This window comes from Muscardinus avellanarius, assembly GCF_963383645.1.
Source record: "Muscardinus avellanarius genome assembly, chromosome: X".
Taxonomy (NCBI): Eukaryota; Metazoa; Chordata; class Mammalia; order Rodentia; family Gliridae; genus Muscardinus; species Muscardinus avellanarius.
Genome location: NC_137792.1, coordinates 24555345 through 24570619, shown reverse-complemented (window position 1 = coordinate 24570619; position 15275 = coordinate 24555345). Strand labels below are relative to the sequence as shown.

Here is a 15275-nt window from a genome sequence, read left to right as displayed (position 1 = left end):
CTAAGTGTGTATGTGTGTGTGTAAGAGAGGGGGAAGGAGGGAGAGAGAGAGAGAGAGAGAGAGAGAGAGAGAGAGAGAGAGAGAGAGAAAGAGAGAGAGAGAGAGAGACCTACCAGTATTACAAACGTGCTTCAAACTTCTCCTGGGATCTGTTCCTTACTTTGGCAAAGCCTAACAACTATGTCCTAGGACCTAGACTCCATGTTCCCTACCCACTGCAGTGTCATGTACATCCATCCTCAGCCCTCCTCTCTGTCTCCTCTGAGTTCTTATCCTCGTTACTGGGGTGCTATGACAGTTTTGCTTCCATCTCTCCTTACTCTGACCCAGGATGACCATATTATTAATGGACAACTTTGGTCATCTCTGCACACCAGCTCACAAACCATTACAAGTTTCCTATTACTTACGAAGAAAGAACTCAATGGCCTGAGCTTTAGGGCTTTATAATATGACCCTAGCCTTACTTTCTACCATCCCTTATCTTAGTGTTCTCCTTATTCTCTACACTGCCTTCAATTTCCCTCTTTGTATCTGTGTTTGATGTTCCCTGTACCCTCGGATACTGCTCCTTCTCCAAAGCGACCCGTACACAATCTTTGGTGATATTCCTTTCCTCATTTAAACCCAGCGGCATTACTTCAAAGTTTCTTTCAGCACTTAAAGTTCTAATTTCTACACAATTAACTGTGTACCTATGTTCCTTCCCCTCAGGGAGAGTCATATGAGATCAAAGATCTTACAATGTGTCATTCCCCTCTACCCTGTAGTAGCTACAGAAGTACTCAAGCACTCCCTAACTTCAATCAATCATTTAAGGGCTTGGCCGATAATGCTTAAGTGGGAAAGAAATAGAGAGAAGAGAGACACAGGCTATTTTTTTTTTTTTTAGTCCCTACCAGTTCCCAGTGCACATGACATATAGAGATAGCATCTGATTAACCTGCATTAGTGTTCCTGGCAGAGGAGGAAAGGAGAAAAATGGCTTGGTTTACTATGACTCCCAATTTAGCTGCCTGGAACCCAGATTCGAAGAATACGTTGCCACACTCATGCTGACTCAAGCGCTCCTAGATCATAACCTCAGGTTACCAAGACCTAGAAAAAGACTGTCATATCCTCCCTCCCCAACAGATTCTCACACACAAATAATGCTACATTCTCTCATGAGGAATGCTGACCCGAGAGGACTACAAAAACATTTATTCTAGAATTGTTAGATATCCCATTATTCACAACAGAAGAACTTGATAGCTGAAGTTAAAACTGGTGAGAGAATTAAGAAATCCTCATGAAAAGAACCATAAAAAGTAGAAAGTCACTTGAGAGGTAAATAGAAATCTTTCCACACCGTGACAGTAAAGTACAGAGGTTAAGAGCCTTGGCTAAGCTAAGGAATGAGATGCAGTGTGATGCACATAGCATTACTTTCTGAGTAGGATTTTGCATGAATTAGTTATCTTCACTAATTCTCAGTTTCCTGATCTATGAAATGGGAAAATAAGAGTTTTTGTGGATTACATGTTATATGTTTATAGCACATGGAACATTATATTTAGCACAATACCTATTGGCTGAGCATGTGTTTTAATTATTGGTGTTATTTCAGTTTTGGTATTACATCTGCTTTATGCTCATCTATACATGTAATTGGCAGATAGTATTTTTAATGCTTTTTGGCCTGAATGAACTTCAAAAAACTTTGCTCCTTCAAAGCACCAAAATGGAAAAACAAAACAGCATGCGCTTTTTTATTGTTGTTTTGGTGCGGGGATGGAGCCAAGGGCCTCCCACATACTAGGCAAGCACTCTAGCACTGAGCTCCATCTTCAGCCCAATAGCACTGGTTGTTAAGGGTGTTTGTTATACTCACGTGTTTTTGGCCTGTCCATCCTGAAAGCACATTTGTCCCACCAAAGCAGCAGACTGGTCCCCCAAACACTGGAAGTATAAATGACAATAAATAACACTAAGGTGGTATTGCTGCTAATTTCCTTTTTTAGAAAAGTGATAGGATTTATTTTTTTAATTTATCAAGGAGTAAATTATCTGTTTCTTACTTTTCCTCCATTGGTCATTTTCCCATTTGTTATTATCTCTACCCTTCAAGGTAACAGGTATGGGAAGACAAAATTAATTTCTTCAAAAGATTCTCAATGACTTAATAAGGGAAACAGTTCAAATAATGCTATGTCTATATATGAAATTATCAATACCAATTTCAATAACATTTCAGGGTGGGGGGAGAGAGGTAGGATCTGGAAAGAAACATACAGTGTGCTGTGTGAATGCATTTTTCTATCACACCAAACCTCATTATGATGTATAATTACAATACACCAATTTAAAGTATATTTTAAAAAGACTCTCAATGACCCAGGTTGTGCCACATAAGAGCAAAAATTAGCCAATTTTACAACTCATATTCATTCTTTCCAGCTTAGGAAGGGGCAGACTGATTAAAACCGAGGGAGAAAAACATGCCATGGAAGGTTTTGGGGAACGGGAAGTGGCAGGGAGGTGTTTGGCAATGAAACTTACCCCAGATATTGGCACACCTTCCAAGGCCCCAGCTTTCTAATAAAATTTTAAAAAAGAATTGATTATAAATAATCACAAACTTTTGGCTCTACCAACATAACTGCAACAGGAATGAACATGAAGAGCAACGTGCTAAAGGATGTGGGCAGACGAGACAAAGCAAGTGTTTCAACTACATAAGTGGTATAAAGACAGATACTAGAAGTATTCATAGAATGACAAGAGGAGACATTACATTGGAGAATGAACATGAGACACTGGACTGGGTGTCAGAAGACATGGGTTATACACCTGGTTAGTTAGTGTTAGGCCACAAGCAGGCTGCTAAAACCTCTCTACGCTTCAACTTATTTATTTGCAAACTGAAATGACTACTATCCTTTAAATAGCTATGAAACCAACATGGAACATTTTTGGAAGGCTGTATTTTGTCAACTCTTCTTTCTACTCAAGCTGCTCTCACATTAAATAAGACACAAAAGTACACAGGCATTTAATACTTATTCATAGCAAATATTAGTCTTTGAATTTAGATAACAATTAATTTGTACCAAGAATAATGTTTTTTACTTTGGTCAGTACGACTAACTTTTCAGAAAGAACAATGAGATTTAAAGGACTGATTGTGGATTTTGTAAATTTAATTAAAAAAATATGCTAGGGCTGGGGGTGTAGCTCAGTAATAGGGCTCTTGCCTAGCATGCATTGGGTCCAGGGTTCAGTCCCCAGCACCACCCAGACAAACACTTAATACAAAAGAAATTTTTACTAGTATTAAGGAATTATGAAAATCAAGGAATATAATCCCCAAAGCAAGAGTACCAAATTAAATCTTTGGATTGACTTCTCTGTCTGCCATCTGTACACATCTGTAAAGGCTCTGGGAACTTTAGCATATTGTGTGTTAAAGTGGGGGCAAGGATAGAACCCTTTTCATATAGAATCCTCTTCATATAGCTGCATCATGCATATAACTCTGAATAACTATAGCATATATGTGGAAACTCTTTACAAAATAGAAAATGTCCTCTAGATACCTGGTATTATCTTCTTTCTTTCCTAAATCAAAATCTGCTCTTTTTATTTATTGTAGATATTCTTTGAAAATCAGAACCTACATACATAGACTAAATAAATACTGGCTTGCATAAAAAAGAATCAATAGGAAACTGAGAAACCTTATATATTTTTATTTGTGCAAATGGTTTTTTTTTATTTTGCAGTGCTAGGCGTGGAACCTAGAGTCATGTACATGCTAGGCAAGTGCTCTACCGCTGAGCTCTACCCCTGGGCCTTTATATCTTGATATATTTAAATACTATTAAACATCTGCTTATACTTTTAAATTTCTTAAACTCTTAATCGTATCTACTATATGCTCAGGCATGTAAAGTGCTCTTTTTCTTTCATGGGGAGGGGCGTCTGAAGGATTCCTGGAGCATCCTCGATGAAGCATGCAGAAAAAGTGACAGTGCATTTCCGGAAAAAACTAACTGGCCTGAAAGTTGTTCATGGTCCTTTAAGACTGAAGTTTAGGAGATTCAAAAACTCTTATCTATTTTTCCTATTATGTTGATGACCAAAGCACATTGCACAATTGTACTTTGTAATGGGTAACACCAGAATCTCTCATTCCAGAAAACTACCTTAAGTGTTTCATTTTAGAAACATAGTCAGTCTTACAGAAAACTGAAAAAGGAACAAATAAGAGTAAGCTTTCTTTAAAAAAAAATCTATAATCTGACTAGAGCTTATGATATCTGGAAATTCTAGATCCATATTTAGTAGATAGATTTCTGCTTGTCAAAAATAAATGGAAATGCACTGTATCTTTTCCAAATGAATGGGTAGCATAATTGGTGGGCAACCTACTCACCAGGCTATGAGAGATTTTCTATAGTCAGCGAGGGGGAAAAAGGGACAGAAGCATAATATTTTAAATGCAAGAGAAAACTAAGCCAGTTAAATGTTTTCTTTCAATCATTCTCTGATACTTTTTTTCAAGAATAGTTTCTTTTTCTCTGACCCTAGTCAATTTGTGACAGCTATGAAACTATCAAATCACTTTTATTATCATAGATAAGTAGTAACTATGCCTCCCTTAAGAAATGCTCTGTGGCCTTAAAAAGCTTTATTACAAATGAAACTGATAGTAACTCTGTAAATGGAATTTCTAATAGTTTTCATGAAGTATCTATCCCATCTTTTTGCAACTTATCTTAAACTTATGATTTATTACAAATTTGAGATTTTTGTGTTCAAATGTTAGTTCAAATTTTCCTAGAGATTTCCATCTGTGATGTGTGACCACAGGTTCAATGATGCTATGTATACTTTTTTGCTACAACTAATCTTTTCTGGGTTCCAATGAAAACAAGAGTGAAAATGTCCATTATGGAAACTAATTAGCCATCACAATTCAGAAACAGACCCTTTGCTTTCAGTTACTTTACTAAACTTTTCTCAGGCTGACAAATGATATAATATACAACCATAGATTGGCCATTATAAAAGAGATTATACAGGAGAAAAAAACACCATTAAAATGTGAACAGTCCCTACTCTAAACTAAAAGCAGACACCACAGCTACAAAACAGTTATTTGGATTGAAAGAATAAACTGGCTCAAACATTCCCATATCACTGTTTGATGTTAATAATATTCTTCAAAGAAAAGTCAATTCAAATTCTGATTTCACATATTACCAATATTTACAGCAAAGTTACAAATCAAATCCCAACATATAAAACATGATAAAACTGACAGTTGAATTCTGAAGGGTAAAGTATTTTTATGAAATGAAACCCCTCCCTCCACCTTATTTTTACCATTAGGCCATAGATTTCAGAAGAACTCCGGACATTGGGAAGAATTGCCATTGGAATTCCAAAAAATCTGAAAAAAAGTTAGATTTGAATATATATAGCACTGTTTTATATAGCACTGTTTTAAATAAACATCTAGAGAAATTTATATATTCAAAGGCAAAATGTAAATAATTAGAAAATAGATATATTTGAGTACAAAGTAACAATAAATATATAAGCCAAAGAACATAGTATACTTGGATATTTAACATAATTTTATGTAATAGAATCAATAAAAATTAAAAGGCATACACAGAAACCAAGTCCGTCCTTCCTTTCTCTTTCTCTTTCTCTCTCTCTCTCTCTCTCTCTCTCTCTCTCTCTCTCTCTCTCTCTCTCTTTCTTTTGTGGTACTGGGGATTGAACCTAGGGGCATTCTACCGTTGCGTTATCACACCAGCCCTTTCAATATTTATTATTTTGAAACAGGGTCTCTCTAGGTTGCCGACAGTCTCACAAAGTTTCTGAGGCTATTCTTGAATGTGAGGTCTTCTTCCCATACACTGGAACTATAATCATATGTCACCAGGTAAGACTCTTTTTGTTCTTTTATTCTCTTCTCTCCTCTCCTCTCCCCACCAATATCTATTTCTCTATCTCCCCCTCTCTCTTTCTTTCTCTCTCTCTCTTCCCTGAATCCAGGGGCATTCTACCTGGAGCTACATCTCCAGCCTTACATCGTTCTTCTTTTGAGACAGCGTCTTATTAGGTTAATGACAGCCTTCTTTCTTTTCCTCTCTCTCTCTATTTCACACTGGGAATCAAACCCAGAGACATTCTACCTACAACCCCAGGCCTTTTATTTATTATTTTGAAACAGGGGCCCGCTTAAGTTGCCAAAGATGGTCTTAAACTTGCAATCCTCTTGCCTCAGCTTCCCAAGTACTGGGATTACAGGCATGTGCCACCATACCCAAATCCAAAGTATTTTTCTAAAGAACTTAATACAAGCAAAATCATTAATTTGGCCCATTTATTATCTGTGACAAAACAATGTGCCTAAAAAAAGCACAAGAGCTATATATATTGTGGTTGAAATATCAACAGTTAAATTTTGTTGCTCTACTGACCTCTGAAAATAGTACAATTTAGCTTAAAAATAAGTGACATTGGAAAACATATCATTAGGGCAAAATACAACTCACTCGCAGAGCTCTTTATCCCATTCCAAAGAATGAATATTGAACAGCATTGTTCTACTTGCGTTTGTTACATCTGTACAGTGGACACCTCCATTGACTCCTCCTGTCAAACTCTAGACAGAATAAAAAGGACAGGTTAAATCTGTACTATTTGCAATTTAATTTACATATTCTTAAGGACCTTAATCAGCAGCAGAGCTCATCAAGCAGAAGAATGAAATATTTCAATTATTTAGTTTTCTAGTTTTTAGCAATGAAAAATGTGAGTTATACACTAATTTTAAAATATCTAATAAGTACAAGCAGGTAAAATATATTTAATACTCTACATTTTATTAACTCAATATATCTAAAATATAACCCGAACATTAATTAATACAAAAATTGAGACATTTTATGTTTCATTTTTGGTACTAGGTCTTGGAAATCCCGTGTGTATTTTCTATGCACAGCACATCTCAATTCAGACTGACCACATTTCAAGTGTTTACAGCCACGTGTGGCTAGTGGGGTTGGAATTGGCACAATTCTAACTAATTGGTGGTTTAAAAAAATCAGTTATGTTGTCATCTTTCTTTGGAAAATTCAGGGTCTCATTAAAGTTGGCTAAGTGAAATGAATGGAAATGTTGCTCCACTAAGGATTTTAGAGAACTCTGTGTTGTTACTGTTTTGTGTTGTTGTGTTTTTTTGTGGTACTGGGGGTGGAACCCAGAGGCTTTCTACCTCTAGGCTATACCCCCAGACCTATTTTATATTTTATTTGGAAACAGGGTCTTACTAAGTTGCTGAGAGCCTCACTAAGTAGCTGAGGCTGGCTTTGAACCTGTACGATCCTCCTGTCTCAGCCTCCCAAGCGCGGGGATTACAAGCGTGTGCCACCACGCCCGGCTTGTGTTTCTTTTTTAAATAACAATTTGCATTGGGCTGTGTCTGCATAGACCCAAGCACATATCCTGAGTTTTAAGTCTCTAGGTTAACAACCTCCCTCCTACTGAAACTGGAAGCAATGCTGCCTTCCTTTATGCCGAAGATAAGAGGTAAGAAAGAAACAGGTAAATAAAGGGCATCCCATGGAGCACAACCAAAACGTGCTACCTCCAGTCTCCTGCAGCTCCCAGTTCCCACATCCTGCCTCACTCTGGATCAAGGCAAGTGGCAGAGCTACTCATGCAACTGTGACTGACACGTGGGAAAACTGGCCACAAGCACAAAGCACAACCTGCCCTGGCCAAGCACAGGGAGGGGTGGAGAAGGCATCTCTCTTCCTGGAAATGGTTCTGAAAGACCTGCTCTGTGGATCCGACAAGTGAGAAAATAGGGATAATAATCCCTTGAAGTCCTCTTGAATGTTGAAAAAGTTCAATGCATCCTGAAGTCTTTACAAATGAAATAATATACCTGGGATTTGCATTAAAATCCTCTGCAGAGAGAAAGAGTACATGAGTGTAGCTAAAACAAGACTGGTCCATTGGTTGATGATCATGCCCCCGGTTCATACACTACTCCCTCTAGTTTTGGGAACTCTGAAAAAATGTCCATGATTAAAAAAAAAAAAAACAGAACAAGAGAAAGAACTACCATAGGACATGCACTTTAAGATTTATCTTGGAAATATTTGAAATGTTAATTTTTACTCATCCGTGTTCCGCTTAGGCAAACTGATTATATCACAGAAATTTCCACTCTGCTTTACTTTCATATTATGGCTTGATTACACAAGAGATGGCTGTGTTATGTGAAATTCAATGGTAAAAGTAGCACAGGTGGTTTTTTTAATGTTAAATAGTTCTAAGAAATGGCTAGTGGGAAAGAAGTATATAATAGGTAAGAGAGAAAAGCTATCTAAATTACATATCCTAAAGATAACAGATATGGAATATGGAGTTGGTAATTGTCCTCCATTTTCAATGAAATAAGGAAAGAAAAATCAAGAGAAGGTAGGCAAAACTGCCTCTCAAATGAAACAGAGGCTGAAATGTTTTGCTGCCTCTTAAGTAATTTTTTTAGTAATGCTGCTAGCTAAAAGTTTGAATTGCTGATAGAAAATGGCAGGCAAGACAGTCTAAAAATTTTCTGAAAAAATTCTCCACACATACATTATATGTACACATACCCAAATAAGCCATGAATCAATGGTCCCAAAAAGAGCTCTATTTTCTTCAACAGCCTTTTGAACTTTTCTCACATTGTCAAGGAGCCAACGCAGTTTCACTGCACTGAAGTAAGTGCTAAGTGGAAGGCCTGTCTTGGACTAAAACAGTTATGAAGTTCAGTCAGCAAATTAAATTGATAACAGTTTCACACAAAACCTCCAAACCAAAGAACTCAATAAATCGCAAAATAGTCAATGGTGCTGAAGGTAATCCCACAGTGTTATGAAGCAAATACTTTTCCTATCTCATAGCACAGGAAGCATGGTCATGAACAAAGATCAGAGCAATTATGTTTGCAGTTCAAAGAACATCCACGTAGCAGGGTAAGGAGAAAATTAAATGACACAACGTTCTGTAGTTAGATAGTGACAAGGTAGATGTTAACATCTACAATAAATTACTATTATATGTAGAATCTAGCCCAAAACACAATTGATTTTATATTTCCTGAAGTGATAAACTATTGGTAATCAGAGTATGTCAAATCATAAAGTAATGACTGTAGTCAGAAAAATGAAATGTTTCCAAACATATGACTTAATAACATTCTATGTATACACACATATACATGTTCATATCACATAGTAAGTTAACATTAGTGGAGACTAAAGTAGATCTCAAAGACCCACCAGATTAGAGCAATACAGCATTGCTCTAGGTAAGAAAGCAGCTGCCTAAAGCCAGCAAATATACCAAACATAAGGAATATGGACTGCAGAAAGGCTCAACAGTAAAAATGAAATACATGTGGACTTATCAATCTTCCTTGAGAGTGAGTCAGGTGCAGTTCTTATTTCTATTAGCACCGTAGTACCAAACTTATTTATAAAGGCTAATTGACGTTGTTATGAAAATACATACATTAAAAATAATAGAACCATAATCTCTCCCTTCCTCTGATCACTATTATCATTTCGCATCTGACTATATAAAATGATAACCTTTTCCCTTTCTTACATGTTTTGTAAGAAAACTCAAACCAAAGGATGGAATATTTTAATGCAACCTATAAGTTAAGCTTTCCTAGGGAAAAAAAGTCAATGCTCATAAATAATGGAAGGAAATAACTTTTGGAGATACTATATGACTTGAAGGACCAAGGATTATCCACAGGATGATCCAGGAAGATCCTACAAAGCCAAAATGAGGTAGTACATAACATCTTATTTTTATGGTACAGGTAGAAAATGCAAAAGTTGCCTGCAATGGCATTGTAGAGAAGAAAAACATGCATCCCTTGAAGCAGAGTGCAACCAGAGGTGGGGGTGAGGGTTAGGCAGGGTGACCAACAGGACAGAATAGGAAACAGGCAAGGGCTTGTTCAGGACAAGCCTCGTGTTATTTGGGCAGGGGAAGGGGGGATGGAATAGTTTGCTAGATAGCTGCAATTACTGGTATCTGAACAATAGTTTTGGATCCAAGAACCAAAAGAAAATGCCTTAAGTGCCCTGCTGACAAATTAAAAGAGGATTGAAAAACAGAAAACAGGAATTTCCTTTGGGATACTAGAAGATCTTGCTAGGAAAAAATGTCTTGCCTATTTCAAAAATTCTCTCTGCATATATCTGGAGAGATTTATATATAAGATTGCAAACTGGGGAATTTTTATTGGCCTTCTTCATATGAAGAAAGTGGAAGAAACATTTAATAAAGGCTAGAATATCTTTTACTTTTTACCTAAATCCAGATACCTAAAATTTCAAAGGCAGCCAGAACTTTTTTTCAGTGGGCAATAGGAAGCAATAAGGATGGATTTGGTAAGCATGGCTGAATTACACAAAGCATCCCATGGGGGGTATGGTTTAAGCCACTGGGACACATTATAATGCCCTCTAACCTGGCAACCTTGGGATATTATTATTAAAATATACCACAGGGTTGAGGAAAATAGGAAGGTAAAGTCCTGATTTGTCCTCAATTATCTACAGGAAATATTTCACAAATTATATCAAATAACCATCTTGCCATAAGATATAAGGCCCACATAGGCTTTCTGGTGAAATCCACAAACTTTTTTCCTAGATTTTTTTTTTTGTGTGTGTGTGTGTGTGTGGTACTGGAATGGAACCCAGGAGCTTTCTACCTCCAGGCCACATCCCCAGACCTATTTTATATTTTATTTGAAAACAGGGTCTCACTATGTTGCCGAGAGCCTCACTAAGTAGCTGAGGCTGGCTTCGAACCTGCGCGATCCTCCTGTCTCCCAAGTGCTGGGATTACAAGCATGCGCCACCATGCCTGGCCTGTCTGCAAACTTTGTCTTAAACAAACATTCTTACAATATACTTTTGAAGAGTTCTCTTACCTTGACAAAGTTATTATTTCCTGGAATTCTTTTACTAAGTTTCTCAACGGTAGACTGGGTTCTTAGATCAAGCCACACTATAGACCAAAATATAATAATATATATGAAAAACTTCATAAAAATCAGAACTTAATGAATCACTGTCAAGGATAGGAGACTGATTAGTTTCCATAAGCAATTAATACGCTATAGCTTTTAATAGACAGAAGTTAGAGAATTAGAAATGAATGGGCATATTGTTAGAAGAGAATAAATTTAAGAGAGAGAATGTAAAGCATTTTTGCAAAAAATACTGACCAAGCTAGGAGAACAATACAAACCTTGGGGCTCTTATTTTGTAATATTTTCATTAAAAAAATATGAAAATGCTAGAAATATGAACTTTCTAAATAGGAGTACAGAGATCTAAGAGTTAGAATGGCTGGCAGCATAGTACAGGATAAAGTGTGCATCGTGGAAAATTTGGGGACAACCTGTAACAAAGTCAAAGTAGAATACCTGCTCCTATTACTAAAAGAACAAAAGGGTGTAGTCTCACATGCGTGAACTGCTTATTCAACACTAAAATCTTTCAAAGCTAAAAATCATTAACAAATCATTCTTTCCCTATGATGAATTGGAAGGGGGGGGGATTCCCAGTTTCATGGATCAACATTATCTTTACTAAATAGCTATCATCTACTTTATGATCCTCTAGTAGACATAATTTCTGTTTTGCTTCATCACAGAAGGCCTGAGGAAGAGAAAACATTAAGCAGTACATAAATTGTGAAAGGTAAAAAACAGAATTAACTGAGCCTTATCTGGTGATAACGTTTGTATTTAACTTGTATACTTTTATTCTATCATGGTCTCTTGATATTTTTAGGACCCTCACTGTTCTTAGATGCCTACTGACAAAACTCAGGCACATGGTCTATTTAAAGGACTAGGGAAGATAAGACAAGTGTGGCCACCGCACATTTGAATGCATACAGTTACTATGCTTGGTTTACTCTTAACTATATTAGGCTGTTCTCTTCATTTAAAATCAGCTCTTTCCTATGGTGAATTTTAATCAATTCTTCCTAATTACTTAAACTATCATTTCCCTTGAGGGTCCTGTGCTTGATTTTGATAATGGCTACTTCCCATGATATTTAAACTGTGACTTCGGGACATAATTCTGGTTTCTAAAGGGATAAGAAGCAGCAAGAGACTGACTCATCACAATCAAGAAAACAGAAGGAAAAAGACTATCGATAAGATCTGCATTTGTGGCTCAGCATCTATTCCTCCTATGGCCAGAAGCAGTATCTCAAATTATCTTTAGGAAAAAAGTTCTCATTCATCCTTAGGCATGTGGTTTCTCTGAGATCTGACCTATTCCCAGCTCCAATATTAGGTCTGGACCCTATGGTTGTTTCAAGAGAGAATATGTGATCAGATAGCCTAGGTGAGATTTGTGCTGTCGACAGGAGTCCCTCTTCCCATCTGAGCTCAGCAGTATATGGTGTAAGCCTGCTACCTTTATGCAGAGAGATCTGAATCTGTCAAAGACAGAAAATCTCAGAAAAGACAGCTACCCCAGAAAAGACAGCTTTGAGGGGAATCCTGGTGAGAGCTTCTGAATTTGGACCAAATAGCACCTAAAGTAAGTTATCCTTAGATGGCTGGTTCCGTTAGCAAAAGAATTCATTTTTTCCACTTAGCTGAAGTTGCAATTTTCAGTTATTTACACTGTGATTGAAATAAGTCATTAGTGACATCATCATGGAAATGGCAAGATCTCCCATGCACAGGGATCAAGCACAATTCACTATTTACATAGTGGCAGTACTGCATGACTGTGACAAAAGAGGACCTTCTTCACAGGCAAGCAACCCTATCAGGTGTTACTGGCTTAACAGGAATAACTGTTTTGAAAAAGGAGAAGGATTGGAGAAAGTTTTAAATCTGTAATAGGCAGAATTAACAAGCACATCTCAAACTACACTGATCTATGAGTTTAAAAAATCAATTTATTGAGTTTTGATTGCCTACTTTAAAAATGAAATAGGAGGTATTAAAATGGTAAGTGTCAAATCGGGTATAGTGGGACATGCCTGTAGGACTGCAGGTTGGAGACTAGCCTCAGGCACTTAGCAAGGCCTTCAATAACTTAGTGAGACCCTATTTCAAAATTAAAAAAAAGAAAAATAGGTTTGGGTATAGCTTAGAGGTAGAATGTCCCTGGGTAAAAGCTCCAGTACCACAAAATAAATACATAAATTAATTAATCAAAATAAAAAGGGCTGGGGATAGCTGGGCATGGTGGCGCGCACTTGTAATCCCCCACTTGGGAGGCTGAGACAGGAGGAATGCACAGGTTCAAAGCCAGCCTCAGCTACTTAGTGAGGCTCTCCGCAACTTAGTGAGACCCTGTTTCCAAGTATAAAATAGGTCTGGGAGTATAGCCCAGAGATAGAAAAGCCCCTGGGTTTCACCTCCAGTACCACCAAAAATAAATAAATAAATAAATAAATAAATAAATAAATAATAGGGCTGGGGGTGTAGCTTGGAGGTGGAATGCCTATGAGTTTAATCCCTAGTATTAAAAAAAAAGAAAAAAGAAAAACTGTAAATGTCAGAATTCACTGTGCTAATAAGATTGATTTGTGAAACTTTTGTTTTAGTTATGTGGGTTACTGAACAATAATGTAAAATATACATGAGCAAATACCTTTATGAAAGCCACTGCTGTAGACTTCTTGTTTAATGACCTATGCCTTCGACACCGGTGCCTTTTCATATTTCAATAGACATAATATTCACTATGAAGCTTAAAAGTGGGCCACATCCCTCAAAATTCTGGGATAGTGGGTGTTAGAATATGCCTTAAAAATAAGTCACTTTGGAAAACACTGCTAGACCCCACAGCAGTGTTTCTTACCTAAAAACCGTACCAGAACATTTGGAAACCTCTGAAATCACACATCCAAGCTCAACTGAACAAGATTCTGGTTGCAAGTCCTGAAAAAGCCTGAGGCTCTTCGCTTTTGTTAAAAGGATTGCGAGTTAACTAGTATAATACAAAACTTGAGAAGCTCTTTTGTAGAACCTGTTCTTAGAATATCAGCTATTACTGAGGCTGGGCTTAAACCTGTGATCCTCCTGTCTCAGCCTCCTAAGAACTGGTATTATAGGATGTACCATGCCCACTAGATGTTTTTTAATCACTCATTGAAAAACAAGTCTAAAAACCTGACAATCTGGTGGCTCTGTGACTCTCTTGCTCCTTAACATGAACCATTGGGATAGCTGGGCTTTTTATTCTTCACTTGAAAGTTTGTAGTTATGTCTGACAACAGTGGTATTCGCAGAGTTAAATCATCAACATAAAGCATCTGAGCACTGGATGTGAAATCTTGAATCCAAAGTTCTATGTTTAGCTTTGGCACTAACAAGCTTTGTGATTTAGACAAGTCTTTTTTTATATTTCTTGGCCCGGATTTTCTAAATATAAAATAAGGAGTGGAGCTGGGTATGGTGGTGCATGCCTGTAATCTCCGTATTTGAGAGGTTAGACAAAAGGATCGCAGGCTCAAGTCCAGCCTCAGCAACTTAGAGAGGCTCTCAACAACCTAGTGAGACCTTGCTTCCAAATAAAAAATATAAAAGGGTTTGGGGTATAGCTCAGAGGTAGAATGTCCCTGGTTTCAATCCCTAGTACCAAAAAAAAAAGAAAAAGAAAAAAAGAAAAGGAGTCTACACTAGAAGGTTTCTAATGTCCTTCTTCCTTTCATTATTCCATGGTCACAGAAGGCTTCATGATATTTACTTTGTTTTTGTAGTCAAAGACTTAAAGACAATTAGAATACATGGAACCAATTAGTAAAACTGCCAAAGGGAGAAATGTCAGTGGTTGGTACACTACCAAGCAATTCACAAATGCTCAAAATTAATTGAATTAAGAACCAAAAAATTAGAGAACTCATTAAAGAAGCTAAGATGACAGAATTAGATTTGCAGAAAAAGAGACCAAAAGCCAAAGAGAAGACCCCAAGCTAGAGAACTAAGCCCCTTGTGTAGGTAATTTCAGAGAACAATCAAAAGAAGTGACAGATCCAGATCTGGTAGCAGCAGTCAATTTCACCCAACACATTAGACTTGGAAGGCTGGAAATGAGTAACAGCTAGAACACCAATACCTGAGGGAATACCAGCAGCTGGAACTGAAGAGCCAGAGGGAACAACGGCAACTGGAACTGAAGGGCCAGGAGAAACTGGAGCAGCTGGAGCATTAG

At 37.2% G+C, this 15275-nt stretch overlaps 1 protein-coding gene across 4 annotated transcripts in view; it reads right to left on the bottom strand.

Annotated features, from left to right (window-relative positions):
- GK (glycerol kinase) overlaps positions 1–15275 on the bottom strand; it is a gene marked incomplete at both ends in the record, with an annotated part of 95757 nt that overhangs the window by 27967 nt on the left and 52515 nt on the right. For 2 of the 4 annotated variants that reach the window (XM_080718516.1, XM_080718517.1), the window contains 6 exons: positions 1874–1941; positions 2542–2577; positions 5371–5437; positions 6555–6664; positions 8667–8804; positions 11012–11088. In XM_080718516.1, the coding sequence (XP_080574642.1) occupies positions 1874–1941; positions 2542–2577; positions 5371–5437; positions 6555–6664; positions 8667–8804; positions 11012–11088 (496 nt within the window). Of the gene's footprint in view, positions 1–1873; positions 1942–2541; positions 2578–4417; positions 4436–5370; positions 5438–6554; positions 6665–8666; positions 8805–11011; positions 11089–15179; positions 15264–15275 lie in introns of all 4 variants that reach the window. The other 2 variants (XM_080718514.1, XM_080718515.1) reach the window with 2 other exon arrangements.